Source organism: Monodelphis domestica, chromosome 7, assembly GCF_027887165.1.
Source record: "Monodelphis domestica isolate mMonDom1 chromosome 7, mMonDom1.pri, whole genome shotgun sequence".
NCBI classification, from domain to species: domain Eukaryota; kingdom Metazoa; phylum Chordata; class Mammalia; order Didelphimorphia; family Didelphidae; genus Monodelphis; species Monodelphis domestica.
In genome coordinates this window covers 277,168,849-277,185,075 of record NC_077233.1, presented here as the reverse complement: position 1 = coordinate 277,185,075, position 16,227 = coordinate 277,168,849, and the positions used below count along the sequence as shown (strand labels likewise).

Sequence of the window (16,227 nt, the reverse complement as noted above, 5' to 3'; positions counted from 1 at the left end):
TAAGAATACTATATTTCTTACCCATATCTGTGAGAGGCACGTGATATGTCTTTGTTTTTTATAATGTGAACTTTAATATTAAAGTCATGTATTGATATATAGTGCTCATCTAAGTCTAATTTTCTGCTAGATTGCTTTCCAATTTTCTTGGAAGTTTTGATCAATAGGGGATTTTTTCCTGGATGTAATTTGTTTTCCACTTTATCAACATAGGCTTTGTCAATACATTATTTAACTAGTTTGGTTCAGAGCTGTTGTAATTGTAGTCAGTGCCTTTTCATCTTTATACAGCTAATCTGATGTTGATTTTGACCTTTCCTTAATTGTGAAATCACTCCCATGTTAGTTACCAGTCATTTCTTGACTGTTAAAGTATGGTGAATTTCACCTTTTGTAATATGAATTGTTTGCCTCAATTCACATCTTCTTGCTTCTTGAGGAAGTTAATAGTATAATGCATAAATAAATAAACAAATGGATAAAAGGAGATTTTTTAAAATAGTATTATGTATGAAACTTCTTGGTAGTCTTCAAGACTTCGGCTTCTTTTATTTCTTAACCATAATACATATTTTTCTATATATTTTTTTACCTTCTCTTTTCCCACTTTCCAGAAGACACGAGGTGATATATAGTCATATAAAGAACATTGTACCTGGAATCAAAAGACGTACAACTCTTCTACTTTTTATCTTTGAGACCTTAGGAAAATTCTTTAATCTTGCTGAGTTTCATTTCTCCCCACTCCCCCCCCCATTTTTTTTTTATTAATTCTCTCCTCACATCCCAAAAACCTTCCTTGTAACAAGATAGTATCGTTAGACAAAACAGATCACCATATTGGCCTTGTCTGGCCTAATTCTATTTAGTCCCAAAGAGTAGTGGTTAAGTTTTACCATCATTCTTCTTTAAGTATTATTTCCTTTTATATCATTGGGATCATTAGGAACATTGTTCTTATTCTTATACTTGCTTCATTTGGTATTAGTTTATTAAGTTATATGAGTTTTTATTAGTTTACTATTAGTTTTATTCATAGTTTCTCTGTATTCTACATATGCATAAGTTCTTTTCATACATTAATATTCTCTTGTATTAATGCACTACTTCTTCATCTGTTTCCTAGTTAAGGTCTCCACCCACTTTGTTTCTAGTTTATTACTACTATTAAAATGTTGATATTAGTAAGCAAAACCATTATATATGTGTTTAAATATCTGTGTGATCTAGCGAAGACCTTTCCTTGGGCTCCTTACTTGCCTTTCTTGGACTATGTGGCTGTCTCTGGAGAAATGGTCTAACTTTAGTGACTTTTTGGTTAGAATTCCAGATTATTTTCGGGATCATTTGTACCACTTCAGCCACCGCCTTCTCCTTCTGTCATGTTTGCCCATCTGATGAGTTGGAGGTCAAACCTCAAAGTTGTTTGCGTTCCTGTTTCTCCCATGAGCAGTGCGGACCGTCCGCACTGACTTTGCCTCCAGCCTGCGCTTCTTGGTTCCTTCGTGACTCCCTTCTGCAACCTTCCCAAGGACTCCAGGGCCTCCCCTTTTCACACGGCCTCATGTGGACTCTGCCCAGCATTAGTAACTACAGTAGGTGCTGGAGCAGCTGTGACTGCCGTTCTTTGTACCCCCCCACTGAGCATAGTGCCTGGCACCTGGCACCTGCTTAAGAAATGCTTGTTGGGTTGTTTGCATTTATTCTTTTGGAAACTTTTTTCATGTCTTTTGCCCATTTGTTCATATTTGTATCCATTCCCTTCGTATCTTTGACGTTAGATGTTGTTTTTTTAACCCCTAACTTCTGTCATAGTGGTAAGGGTAGGCAATTGGGGTTAAGTGACTTGCTCAGGGTCACCTAGCGAGCAAGTGTCAGAGGGTCAGATTTGAACCCAGGGCTTTCTGCCTCCAGACGTGACGCCGCCCCCTGACCCTCCTCACTGTCCTGATGGTTAGATCTTTTGTCGAACATTTTTTCCCTTGTCAGTTTCATTTCTCATTCTTACTATCCTGCTTTTGTTCATGCAAAAGCTTCTAGGTGCAATAAGGTGGTTTGGTGGATTGAGAGCCAGGCCTAGAAATCAGAAGTCCTGGGTTCAAATCTGCCCTCAGACACTTCTAGCTGTGTGACCCTGGGCAAGTCACTTAACCCCTATTGCCTAGCACTTACTAAGTTTTTTTGTCTTGGAACCAAAAACAGTATTGATTCTAAAATGGAAGGTAAGGGTTAAAAAAAAAAAGCTTCTGGCTTGATGTTATCAAAATTGTATGTTTTATTTTTATTATCACTTCTGTCATTCATTTAGTTAATGATTTTCCTAGTGGCCATGGTGGTTGCACTAGGTACCTGGCTCAGTTTTCTCTTCATTTTTTTATGGTGTGACCGTATTATATTTAGATTCCCCATCTCTTTGAAAGCTTACTATGCTCCATAGTGTAAAATTTTGGACTACACTTAATTTCTGCTAAACAGCCTTCGTGTTTTTTCAGCTTTTTTCAACTAGGGAGTCCTTACTTAATGTTCTTAGATTTATGTCACTTTTTTGGAAGCCTCATTTACCTCATGTATAAAATGAGACTGTTTATGTCTCTTTTACATTTAAATCCTATGTTTCTGCAATATACTTTTTTATTTAATCCTGACAAACATACTCTGTGGGTACTGCAAATATTATTTGAATTTTATGTGTAAGTCCATCAAGGCGGTTGAGCCAAAATGGTTGAGAAGCCATATAGACTTGCTTTATCTCTACCAGATTACCCCCCAAACAACTATAATACCTCAAAACAAATTCTGGAGCAACATAACCCACAAAATGATGGAGTAAAATAATTTTTCAACCCAAGAAATCTTAGAAGATTGGCATCAGAGATCTGTTGTACTGGAATGGAAAGTGGAATGCAAAGTAACACAGAAAGGTGGGACTCTCTGAGGCAGCAGGCCTTCAGGGCAGCCAAATCGGCAGCAAAGGCTTCCAGAGCTCTTAAGCCATAGATGGTAAAGGGGACAACTTCTCAGAAAGAGATAACAGGGATCCCGATTCATATTGCTCATACGCAGATCTAGGTCCCACTCTCTCCGTGAGGAGGAACACTAGCACACAACCAGCACTTGAGGCTGTAGGGGATTAGGACATCCCATCCACAGCTCCAGGGAGGAAAGAGTGCTTGTGATTGCTCAGAGACCAGACCAAGACCTAGAAGCATCTTAAACGCATCTCTCCTTACATTATACTCCTTGGAGCCCTGAAAGCTTATAACTAGTTCTGAAGGCACACATAGAGAACCAGAAGCTTGGAACAGTGCTTAGTCACAGAGCCCAACTTTTAACAGGTTTTTAAGTCAAAAGAAAAGAAAAAAGGCTGAAAAATAAATAAACAACCAAAAAAGAAATTCAAGATAGGAAATTATTTTGGTAACAGGGAAGACAAAAACAAACCCAGAAAACAACAAAGTCAATTCAAAGCCTGCAAGAAAAATAAGAATTGGTTTCAAGCCCAAAAAGAATTAATGGGGGAGCTCAAAAAGGATTTAAAAAATCAAATAAGGGAGTTAGAATAAAAAGTGGGGAAAGAGTCAACAGCTTGCTAAAGGAGATGGAAAAATACTGAATAACATAATACCTTAAAAACAGAATAGGTGAATAGAATAATTTGGTAAAAGAGGCACAAAAAAAATCCAACAAAGAGCAACCTAAAAAGCAGAATTGGACTTATAGAAAAAGAGGGACAAAAATTCACTGAGGAAAAGAACTTTTTAAAAAGTAGAATTGGCCAAACGGAAAAGGAGGTACAAAAGCTCACTCAAGAAATCATGTCTTTAAAGTTAGAAATTGGACAAGTAGAAACTTAATTACTCTGTGAGACATCAAGAAACAAAGTCAAGAGGATGAAAAAATGGAAGAAAATGTGAAATGTAGTATTTGAAAAGCAACTGACCTGAAAATAAATCTTAAGAGAGATAATCTAAGAATTATTCTACTAACTGGAAGCCATGATCCAAAAAAGGGCTTAGACATCATCTTTCAAGAAACTATCAAGGAAAACTGCCCTGATAAACTAGAACCAAAGAGTTAAAGCAGAAAATGAAAATCTACTGATTACCTCCTAAAAGAGATCTCAAAATGAAAACTCCCAGGAATATGATAGCCAGATTCCAGAACTCCCAGGTCCCTTCTCCTTAGAAAATATTTCAAGCATCCAAAAAGAAACCATTGTGGAGCCACCATCAGGGAGCACAAGATTTAGCAGCTTCTACATTAAAAAATCAGAGGGTGTGGGATATGATGATATTCCAGAGGACAGAGAAGCTAGAACTTCAACCAGAGCTCTAAGCTTCACTCTATATGTTATAAGAAAGAATGATATAATAAACAAAAGAACAATATTTTGAAAGAAAACAAACAGGAAAAACCCATGTTCTACAGTAGTATGGATGGAAGAGAAGTGGGAGAACATTGTATACAGTTCCAGGAAGAGTGTACAATGAACAACTATGTTTGACTTGGCTATTCTCAGCAATACAATGATCCAAACCAATCCCAAGGAACTGATGATAAAAAATGCCTTCTGCTTCCAGAGAAAGAACTGGTGTAGTCTGAATCCAGACCAATGCAAACCTTTTCACTTTCTTTCTTAATTCTTTTTGAATTTCCCTTCCATAAGAATTAATATAAAACAATGTTTTATATGATACACATGTTGAATCTGTATCAGCTTGCTTGCCATCTCAGTGGTGGATGGGGTAGAAGGATAGAATTTAAAACTCAAAATTCTTTGGAAAATGTGGAGAACTTTTTATATAATATAATATTATAATATAACAAAAAATCAAATTTAAAAATATGTCCATCAGATCTATGATTTAGAACGGAATCTCAGGGATCACTTTACCCAGCCTTTTCATTTTTTACATGACAAAACTACAGCTCAGCCACATTGGGCCAATGTTCTAATATAATTTACTAAAGTGTATCCAAGCAGATAAAAATTTTATTTAAAAACTTCATATAGAATCTTATTGCTTATAATATAAAATTATCTAAAATAAAACAGTGATTATGAGCAACAATACAAGCAGCCATATCTGTTGGCAGTTTTTGTTTATTTTTTTTCAAAGGGCATGTATAACTTTTATGAGTTAGCCCAATGTTGTAGATTGCTTTTAGTCTGTTTTATTTTTATTTTAAATTATCTTCACTTATAGTTGTATGTTGTTCTTTGTCTGCTGAAGCTGGAATTTGAATCCAGGTCTTCTGACTCCTGATACTTTGGTCTTTTGATGATACTTTAATGGCTCCTATATCATACTGACCTGCACACACGCAGTTATGTTCTAAGTCATTCATTAAATAATGCCATACGTGTAAATATACTCTGAGCGTTATAAAAAAGACAGCCAAGGAAGGTTGCCTAGCAGTATGAGATCTCCAACTATATTAGAAAGCAGTAATCATCAAACTAATCTGGTCCTGACTAATGTAGGATTTAAATTAATTTCTAGCACTCCAAGAATAATATTTTATGAAGTTTATTAATAATCACTTGAAGTAGAAGGAATAAAAAGGAAATAGAAGTAAAAAAACACTAACAAAATTAAGATCACACGACTAGGCTGTCCTTGTCTGTTTAAAAACCCTGCTCCATCAAAGCCATGACAGGAAGACAAGAGAGCAGGAGGCAGGGCTACACCAAATGTGTACCCTCCCTATGTCAGCACTGAATGTGAGGAGAGTGGGGTGCTGGGAATTGTAGTTTTCAGGGTAACAGATTCTCGAATTACACAATCACTCCCCTGTGATTCTTTGGGAGATTAGTCTCCCCAATGGATCATTTAAATATAACTATCTTATACATGTAAAAATCTTCCAACGAAAGGTGCATACAATATTGCACTTTCTAAGAAGAAACTACAATAGTTAGAGATAAGGGGGAAATGAGAGACAGAGAGACACAAGCCAGGAAGGGGAGTTAGCCATGTTGACTCATCCACGTGGCAGTCCTAAGGGAAGTTCCATGAGCAGTCTGACGGCCCAAGCTGGAGCTCCTCCAAGGCCAAGTTCAAAGGAGAAAAAACTGGTCACAGGAAGTTACCGCCATACCACCATTTTTAAAGACAGTTCTTTGTGTCACTTCCTGTGTCTTTCTTCCACTTGTACATGAAGCAATTGCAGCTTTACCTTTTGCTTCAGGCCGTCAGTTGTTTTTGATTTGTCATTCACTAGCACATGTGGGTTAAGACCACTCCTACCCTTAAGGATTAAGTAGGGGTGTATACATTCCTGGTGGCTAAAATATAAAAATAGCTAGGGGATAGTTAATCCCATCTTGACAACTCCAAGAAAGCTTCAAATAATGTTTTGTTAATTTTGTTCTGTTTTTTAATTCTGAACTTAAAATGCTTTTAAAGAGAGCATTTATATATACATATGATTCTGTATTTCATACCACTTCCTTTTAAAAAATTTAATAAATTCCATAGATTATTTTAAAAACTATCCTCTTCATGCATCTTCCTGAACTTCCTTCTGTTCTCTTCTGTGCACTTAAACTTCCTTTTGTCGTCTTTTTGTGTGTGTGGCATTACTATTGCTAATCTCCACTCTTGTCTACCAACCTTCTCTCCCCCCCCCCCAATTATAAATCAAAAGAAACATTTTTTAAAAAACAATAATTAACCATAATAAGTAATGATTGTGATAATTTTCGTGCCAACCTGCCTATCACTTCTTTAACTCTGTCATAGCAACAATTCTACTACAGAACAGAAGAGCTAGGCAAACAGGATTAAACAACTTGCCCAAGGTCATGATCACACAGCTGGGAAGTGTCTGAGTCCAGATTAGAATCCAGGTCCTCCCAACCACTTTTTTTCTACCTACTTATCAGGATAATCCTGGTTTTAGCACTCCTCACCTTTTTCAGTAGCCTACCAAATATCTCAGTTGACATATTTGTTTGAATTTTGTTTTTCCTTTTTCCAAGTATTCATACATCCTCAGATCATTCAAACAGGATTTATTAATTGCCTATACATTGCCAAGCACTGTGCTGTTTGATGGGAATAGAAGTATAAAGGTTGAAACCGAGGCTCAGGGAGATCTACGTATTTGCCCATGGCCACACTGGCTGGACATTTTAAACTTCAAATCCAACAAAATTTCCATTATTCCTGGATTTACCTACTTCTGGCCCTTAATTCCCAAACTTGTCCCATCTAACACTTCCATCAAAGACTTCCTTGTTATAGCCTCTGAACACCTTCCCTCTTTTTCTTCACTTGTTGAATTGTGTTAGATTAATATTATGTTTGAAATAGAAAAAAAAAATCAGTCTTCTGTCTGCCAACTTCATTTTTTCTTTTTAAATCCAGGATATGATTTGAAAATTCCTTGAGATTGGGGAGCTTTGTAGTTTTGTGTAACTACATTCCTTTGTAGTTGTTTTGTACATTAAATTTTTTAAAGAGTGTATATATGTGATTTTATTTAAAAATCAAACCCATATACACATACACTTGAATATATACATATTATGTGAAATATTTTAAGCCAGAAGGGACCACAGAAATAATCTAGTACAACTCATTTTATAGAAGAAGAAAGAATGAACTGTAAGCATTAAATTGGATCTAGTTAAGAGGAACAGGACCATATTCTTGGGCATTTCTCAGACTAGACAACTGTGTATTAGTTTCATGGGACAAAGCATAATGAATGCTTAGATCTTACTCTGGGCACTGTGTGATTATAGAATTCAGTCTTTTTTTTTCTTTTTTCTATAAACTCTTACTTTCTGTTTTAGAATCAATACCCTCCATTAATTCTAAGGTAGAAGTGTAGTAAGGGCTAGGCAAGGGAGGGAAAAGTGACTTGCTCAGGGTCACATAGCTAGGAAATGTCTGAGGCCAGACTTGAATACAGTATCCCTGTCTCTGGGCTTGGCTTTCCATCCACTGAGCCACCCAGCTTCCCCACTTAGTATTTTTTTCCTGAAACATTTCATTCAAGGTGACCCAAAAATCGGGGGGAAGCAGGGAATAGAGAAAGAGAATGATGAATGTTGGTTCATCATCATCAACACAGATGGTTGCAGTGACAGATGACTAGGGGGGAATGGGGGAGAGGCCTCCCACAAAGCAATCTGAAGAAAAGTTCAGGTATGGTAGCCTCTAATGTCTTCTAAGCCAAAGCTATGCTAGACCACAAAGGATCCTGGGGTCTGTCACTTCTATATTTCTATTCCTCAGCTAGTCCTTCAGTGGTGGTAGTTAGACCTCATCCTTTTTTATTTGGAGAGCTTATCAATTTTACACCTTTAAGGCACTGATGACACATATTATGAATATGACTTATTCTCACTTAACAGGGAGAAAGATTTATGTGGAAAAAAAAACCCAATGGATTACTAAACACTAAGTAAAAATATTCAAGGGAAGCCTTCTCATCAGCAGATTTTAAATTTTAGAACAGATTACCATTAATATTTTTTTATTCATACTGTGTAGGTATAGTAGTGCTTGAAGGTAGTGTAATTGTGCCTGAATGTAGACGAGATGAACTCTCAAGATTCTTTACAACTCCTTGACTCTATGGTATGTGTTTCTTGAATTTCAAATGCTTTTGAGAAAAATGGTGATCTGTATGTGATGATGTTTTGTTTTGGTTTGGTTTTTTTGCTCTTAGAAAGTAATTGAATGAAAAGAATTTGGACAAAATAAATATTTATATATGAATATTTGGGGGAAATTGCCTTGACTTTCTTGACTTCAAATCTGCAAGTTATATAAAAGCAGGAAGTATGTTTACCCTTTAACAAGGGGGGGGGGGGGAAGAAAAGTTTGTAGGAAGAAAAAAATACCTGAGTGTAAGAATTAGTGGGTCTTTTTACACCATGTGCTTTCAAAGTTCCTCTTATTGAATGTGCTGGTTTTTGTCTTGTAGAATGGAGATGTGTGCATTTCAATTCTTCATCCTCCTGTAGATGACCCACAGAGTGGAGAACTGCCTTCTGAGAGGTGGAACCCTACTCAAAATGTCAGGTAAATGGGCTTTATCACTAAGGACTCCCACCCCAGCCCAGTAGGGAAAGGAAGAAGAGGAGACTCCTTTTGGTTTTTCCAGTTTGGTTACCCCATTAGACATTTAGTGGGATATATGTATATGACACTCTGAAATGTATGAGTTGTTAAGTTCTCTTCTGTTCACTTTTTGTTCATAATCCTGTAGAAGTTGGTCATATTCTATTACACACACACACACACACACACACACACACACACAATTTTAAACCCTCGCCTTCCATCTTAGAATCAAATATTGTATATTGGTTCCAAAACAGAAGAGAGGTAAGGGGTTAAGTGACTTGCCCAGGTTCACACAGCTAGGAAGTGTCTGAGGCCAGATTTGAACCTAGACCTCCCATCTCTAGGCTTGGCTCTCAACCCACTGAGCCACCCAGCTGCCGCCTATAATTTTTCTAATGATAAGCTTTCAGGAAATTAAAATATAAAATATTACAACATTGTGTTCTCTTTGATACTGTTTATTTTATCTAACTTTTTATCCTACAGTTACCCACGAATGCTAACAATATTAGTTAAATGTGAGAGTATTTTTGTGCCAACAATTTGAAAATTCTTTGTATGTTTGTATCAACAGGCAAGAAAGATGCTCTCTCCTTATTTAAAACCATATATATGCACATATATATTAGGTATATGTGGTGTATGTATTTTAATTACCTCAAGTATAATTAGGCCAAGCATGTTGTTAAAGCATCTCTGCTTTTGTGAAAAGTCTTATGGTATCTTTTTTGATTGTAAGAAATATAGTCCTAGGATAGTACTGCGATTATTTTGTAATGGTAACCACAGAGTATAAGTACCTACAGAATTAAATACTATAGCATTTTAGATTTATTATATACTATGTTATATGTTCATTTAGATCAGACATACTAAATTTTAAGCTTCTTTAGGGGCAAGGACTATATTTTATATATATATATATGTTATATATATATATATATTTTTTTTTTGGTCTCAGTAGTTCCCTTGTTTCCACTATTTTCACTCTTGTCACTTCCTCATAAAGACCTGCATTTCACTTTTCTTTGATTTTTTTTCCATCCCATTTGTTGGTTTTTATTGATGTCTGAATGAATCTGTATATTCCCTAAGAATTTTACATTATAGGGATCCACATTAAGATGTAATCTCTAGGAGTGAATAACATTTAAAAGTATGTATTCCCTGGAAATATCTCATTAAAATCACAAGTGTATAATGAGCTCTTGATAATAATGTGTTCAAGAAAAGGAGTTCCTTTTTTTTTAATTTAAAAATTTTTTCCTTATTTACATAATTAATTTTCTTTCCTTCCCCACTTCCAGAGCCACTGGGTTATACAAATGTATCACTTGTTACCTATTTCCATATTACTCATTTTTTCAATAGTGCAATCTTTTAAAACCAAAACCCCAAATCATATACCCATAAAAACGAGTGATCAGTCACAAGTTTTTCTTCTGAGTTTCTACTCCCACAGTTCTTTCTCTTGATGTGGATAGTGTTCTTTCTCCTAAGTTCCTCTGGATTGTCCTGGGTCATTGCATTGCTACTAGTAGTAAAGTCCATTATATTGGATCATTCCACAGTGTTTCATTTTTTGTGTACAATGTTCTCCTGGTTCTGCTCATTTCACTCTGCATCAGTTCATGGAATTTCTTCCAGTTCATGTAGAAATCCTCTAGTTCATCATTCCTTATAGCACAATAGTGTTTCATCACCAACACGAGGGCATCCCTTCATTTTCAATTTTTTGTCACTACAAAGAGGCTTTGAATATTTTGTACAGCCCTTTTTTTATTATCTCTTTGGGGTACCAACCCAGCAGTGCTATGGCTGGATCAAAGGGCAGACAGTCTTTTAGTGCCCCTTGGGCATAGTTCCAAATTGCCTTCCAGAATGGTTGGATCCATTCACAACTCTACTAGCAACGTATTAGTGTCCCCATTTGGCCACATCCCCTCCAACATTGATTATTTTCCTTTACAGTCATATTGGCCAATCTGCTAGGTAGGAAGTGAAGTAAAAGGAATTTCTTAACAAATTTGAAAGACTGTAATAACATCAACATATATTTGCTGTTTCCTTAGTATAAACCAGGCCTTTCTTTCTGTAAGGATTAAAATTTAGAACTCTGGTCCTTAGGATTTTAATACAGTTTATTACATTTATTTGAATAGGTAAAGATCAAAATTAGGCAAAAGGATACAAGTAAAACAGCCTAATCTAAACTACCTCATGGGTGGTCTCAGCCTGGCCACCAGAGCCTCCATTCCCCTAGTACGCTTACCAGAGAGAGTCTACTTCCTTGTCTTGAACCTTTTAACCTCCCTCCCCTTCCGGGTCGATCATCTCCAGATCCAGAGCATAGGCCACTCAACTGCCTGATGTGGCTCTAGGAGTGCGCGAGAGAAGGTTCCTTTTACACGTTTCCCAAAGGGCAGAATTTGTTCAAGATAACACTAAATTATTTTTTCTCTTTCTTGGATAGCAGCAGTTTGAATCATGCATGAGGCACTCTATTAGTTGCTAGGACTACAGAGACAAAATAAAAAAGTCTCTTGCTACTAGGAGCTTATTGCTAAGACAGCAGGAACTCCGTGCCCTCCTGGACGAGAGGTTTTCAAACGTCTCAGAACCCTTTACATTTCCACAACTCTTGAGGACCACCAAGAACCCCTGCTTACGGGATGTCTGTGTGTGTGATGTTAGAATTAAAACATCTCAGAATGATTGTGCAAATAGTTGTGAGCTCTTCCTAAGGGTTCCCAGACCACACTTTTAAAACACTGAGAGACTTTGTCTTTCATGGTCGTCATTTGAAAATTTAAATGATTTTCTGGATGTTATTTTCTCTTGGTAAATTAAATGGCATTCAAAGCCCAACTCAAATATCGCCTCCATTTGTCTGTGGGTCTCTCTAGGCCAGGGCCTCATTCCTTGTAGGTCCTTCATAAATCCATGTTGATTCGAACTGCTACTGAAAAGACAATAAAACCCTTGGTAGAAGGCGGGACCGGAAGTGAACATCACGCAGACCAGGGAGACGAGTTTTTCAGGAAACTTGAGCCTGAGGACTGAGAGCGAGCCCAGAGGGCTGGTCCCTCTTTGTGTAGAAACACACGCCGTGGGCTCTGCTTTTCCTGCAGAACAGCGACAACATGTAGGAAAGACATCACCTGACCCGTCTGATCTCGCTTCTTGACCTTGTTCAGGAACCTTGTTGCTGCTCTCTCTTTAGACATTAATCATTTTTCTCCTTTCTATCCTCATGTGATATGATCATCTGTCGCTTAAGATGCGCTTTAAAGCCTCTCCTTCAGGCAGAAGAGTGGTAAGAACTAGGCAGTCAAGGCTGGCTTGCCCAGAGTCGCCCCCTAGAAAGTGTCTGAGCTCCGGTGTGACTCCAAGAGCTCCTGTTCAAGGTCTCGCTCTCTATCCACTGAGCCTTCTAGCTCCCCCTTAAGATACCCTTAGATGACAGCCCCCCCCCCCCCCCCCATTGTGGTGCAGCGTCCTCTCTTCTTATTCCTGTATATCCATAGATGGAGGGTGGGCTGAGGGAGTGGAAATGAAATACATGGTAGTTATGGAGGAAGTAAAGAATGCAGGTCTGCCTGTGAGGAACCCTAAGTAGAGCGAGGTTACGTGATTTGCAGTCACAAAGGTCGTGTGGATCCAAGGGTCGGGGATGGCAGTGATGTGGATAGATCCCCGAAGGGCCCGGTGCTACCAGTTGCAGTTTGCCAAAATTGGAAAGTGTTGGTCTGGGCCTCACCATTTACTGAAGATGCAAGTAATTTGGAAATCCTGCTCAAAGCTCTGATTAATTTATGACTGTCAGCATGATGGAATGCATATAACTTCCAAGAACTGGTCAAAGTAATACTGCCCAGAAGCATTTTGAAATGGCAGGGGCAGGCAGGCAAATTAATAAAGGGTGCAATCAAACATGATGCTAAATTTGGAGTTAAAGGGTGTGGATTACTACTTGGTACCCCTGTGATTTTTCTATTTTTTATATCAAAAACCCTTATTTTCTATATTAGAATCAATACTATGAATTGGTTCCTAGGCAGAAGAATATAATGGCTAGGTAGTAGGGGTTAGGTGACTTGCCCAGGGTCACACAGCTAGGAAGTGTCTGAGTTCAGATTTGAACCTAGGCTTGGCTCTCTCTTTACTGAACTGACTAGCTCCCCCAATCATATTAAACTTGACAAATAAGTTTTGCCAGACTTCTGTTAGTTTCCCATCATATTTTTTTGTAGAAGTTATTTCATTAGATATTAATCTTTGATGAGATATTGGGGAAAGGAGTTGATCAGAGGATTTTAACTGAGCTTCATTCCTTCAGCAATCTGTGGAGCTCCTTGAGGGTACAGAGTGCAGTACTACTTTCTTGAAGGCTCCTTATAACCCTCTGAAGAGTACCTCTGCTGGAATTCCCTCTTCTTTGTATTTATTTGAAGACCTAATTCAGTGTTTGCCTTTCCAGGTCAAAACACACTCTCTCCCTTTCTCTCTCTCTGTCTCTGTCTGTCTCTCTGTCTCTGTCTGTCTTTCTCCCTCCCTTTCTCTTCCTCCCTCCCTCTCTCTCCCTCCCTCTCTTTCCCTCCCTCCCTCCCTTCCTCCCTCCCTCTCTCTCTCTCTCTCTCCCTCTCTTTCTCCCTCTCTTTCTCCCTCTCTCTCCCTCCCCCCCCCTCTCTCTCTCCCTCTCTCTCTCTCTCTGTCTCTCTCTCTCCCTCTCTTCCTCTCTCCCTCTCTCTCTCTCTCTCTCTGTCCCTCTCTCTCTCTCTCTGTCCCTCTCTCTCTCTCTCTCTCTCTCTCTCTCTCTGTCCCTCTCTCTCTCTCTCTCTCTCTCTCTCTCTCTCTCTCTCTCTCTCTCTCTCTCTCTCTCTCTCTCTCTCTGTCTGTCTCTCTCTCTGTTGACATTACTTAGAGGATCATTTTACTACTGTTCTTAAGTTGTACATCTCCTTATGTGTACATCTGTCTTATGTGAATTGTATATTCCTAAATGGCAGGAATTATGTTTCCTTATACTTTAAGTTTCTGATATGGTGCAGAATAATGTATTGGACACATAATTTTATTTTTAGCAAGTTTGAATTGAGGGAAATGCCCATGGTAACCAGGGCAATAATTTTTAAGTATTATAATGTATAACATTTTCATAGTGCTCTTTTTTGTGAGTAACCTTATAAAACCTAGACCCCAAAACATAAACACAAATAAACAATTGAAAAATCATACGCTTTCATCTGTATTCTGATTCTAACAGTTCTTTCTCTGAGGGTGAATAGCATTCTTTGTCATAATTCGCTCAGAATTGTCTAAGATCATTGTATTGCTGATAGTAACTAAGTCTATCATAGCTTATCATTGCACAATATTGCAGTGACTGGACAGTGTTCTGGTTCGGCTTAGTCCACGCTGCATCCGTCCAAGGTCTTGCGGGCTCTTTCTGAGATCATATGTTCATCAGTTGGCAAATGGCTAAACAAATTGTGGTACATGATGGTGATGGACTATTTAGGTAACTCTTTAATGTCATAATCCCTGACACATTTTTTCTTCTAAGAACTGTGTATTATAGGAATTTGTGTCTTTGCCCCTTCCTGTGGCATCGCTCTTCCCATGATATCAGTTGCAGAAGATGCATACATGCAATATATATATATATGCACTCACACACACACACTCACACAGAAACCATGGACTCAAACATTTTCAGGGACTTCATATACTTTGCTATTCTGCAAAGGAATCCTAGAAGGGAGCACTCATTCTGTTTTTTAAAGTATATTGTAAATAAATGATTTTGTATTGGCTGGTATCAGAAGAGAGTACATCTTGATGTCTTGGCTCTCTTTTCTTCTCCATCTGTATGACTTCATTTGAGGATCTCCTAACTCCCGTGGGTTTAATGACCATTTCTCTGCCGATGATTCTTATCCTACCCAAAATTCTCTGCTGACCTCTAATTTGCATCTCTGCCTTCCTTTCAGGCAAGTTGAAGTAAATGTCCAATAAAGTCAATCTGTCCAAAACCCTTACTTCGTTCTCCTCCCGTCCTCCCAGTCCCTCTTCTGCAACCTATGAGTCATCCTGGATTCTTCACTCTCTCTCATCCTCCACAACCAAATTGTTACCAAAGCCTGTGAATTTCATCTGGGGGAGCATTCTTCAGATGTGCCCCATTTTCCCTCTGACCCTGCCACACGCTAGTGTAGGCCCCCATCACCTCACATATGGATCACATTCGTTGCCTGTTGCCTCAAGTCTCCCTACTCCAATCCATTCTTCATTCAGCCACCAAAGTTATTTTCCTAAAACACAAATCACATTCTATCAAACTCACTTAATAAACTATAGTGACTTTCTTTTGACTCTAGGAGCAAATTCAGAATGGCCTGTGTGGCATTCCAAGCCACTCTGTTGGCTGGCCCCCATCCACGTCTCTAGCCTTCTGACGCATCCTCTGGGTCCCACGACCCAGGCCTCCTGGCTGTCCGGAACACGCTATTCCGTCTCTGCTGTGGGCATTTTCTGTCTCCCGTGCCTGGAAAGTTCACTCTCACCACTGACCTCTCTTGCCTCCTTCAAGTCCCAACTGAAATCCTTTCTAATGGACGTCTTTCGTACCTCTTAATCCCAGGGCTTTTCAGACTCTTTTAGTTATTTCCTACTCATCTTCTGAATAGCTTAGCTCGCTTAGTTTGTATTCCTTTGGCTGTTGTCTCCCTTATTAGATTGTAAACACAGAGGCAGGGACTCTTTTGCCTCTTAGCTTCTGCTTAGCACAGTGCCTGGCACATAGTAGGCATTAATAAATTATGCTGATTGAATTGAATCTATCTATCTAGCTCTCTGGTTGGAAGGCAAAAAAAAAAGGGGGCCCCCCCAGCACCTCTGAAGGTTGCAAGGTAACCCTAATTGTAGTTATGGGAGTAGAAACACCACGAAATACTCCCCACCCTCCTCCTCTGAAGGCATCGCTCTCCACTTGCCATTTGACTACCCCAAGTAACCCAGTTTCTCCTTGAAGGCTAATTCTTTTGACAACCACAGGGGTTTTCTTACCTGTGCGTAGGGCTGTCGGCCCGTCTCTGGGTTCTTATCCCTCAGCTTTGGGTGAGACGGTTTCTGTGTCCCT

At 38.5% G+C, this 16,227-nt stretch overlaps 1 protein-coding gene across 1 annotated transcript in view; it reads left to right on the top strand.

Annotated features, from left to right (window-relative positions):
- The window catches only part of UBE2R2 (ubiquitin conjugating enzyme E2 R2), a 132,893-nt gene that overhangs the window by 106,667 nt on the left and 9,999 nt on the right, over nucleotides 1-16,227 (top strand). Inside the window, exon 3 of the mRNA XM_007497905.2 lies at nucleotides 8,944-9,041. Within this exon, the coding sequence (XP_007497967.1) occupies nucleotides 8,944-9,041 (98 nt within the window). The remainder of the gene's footprint in view (nucleotides 1-8,943; nucleotides 9,042-16,227) is intronic.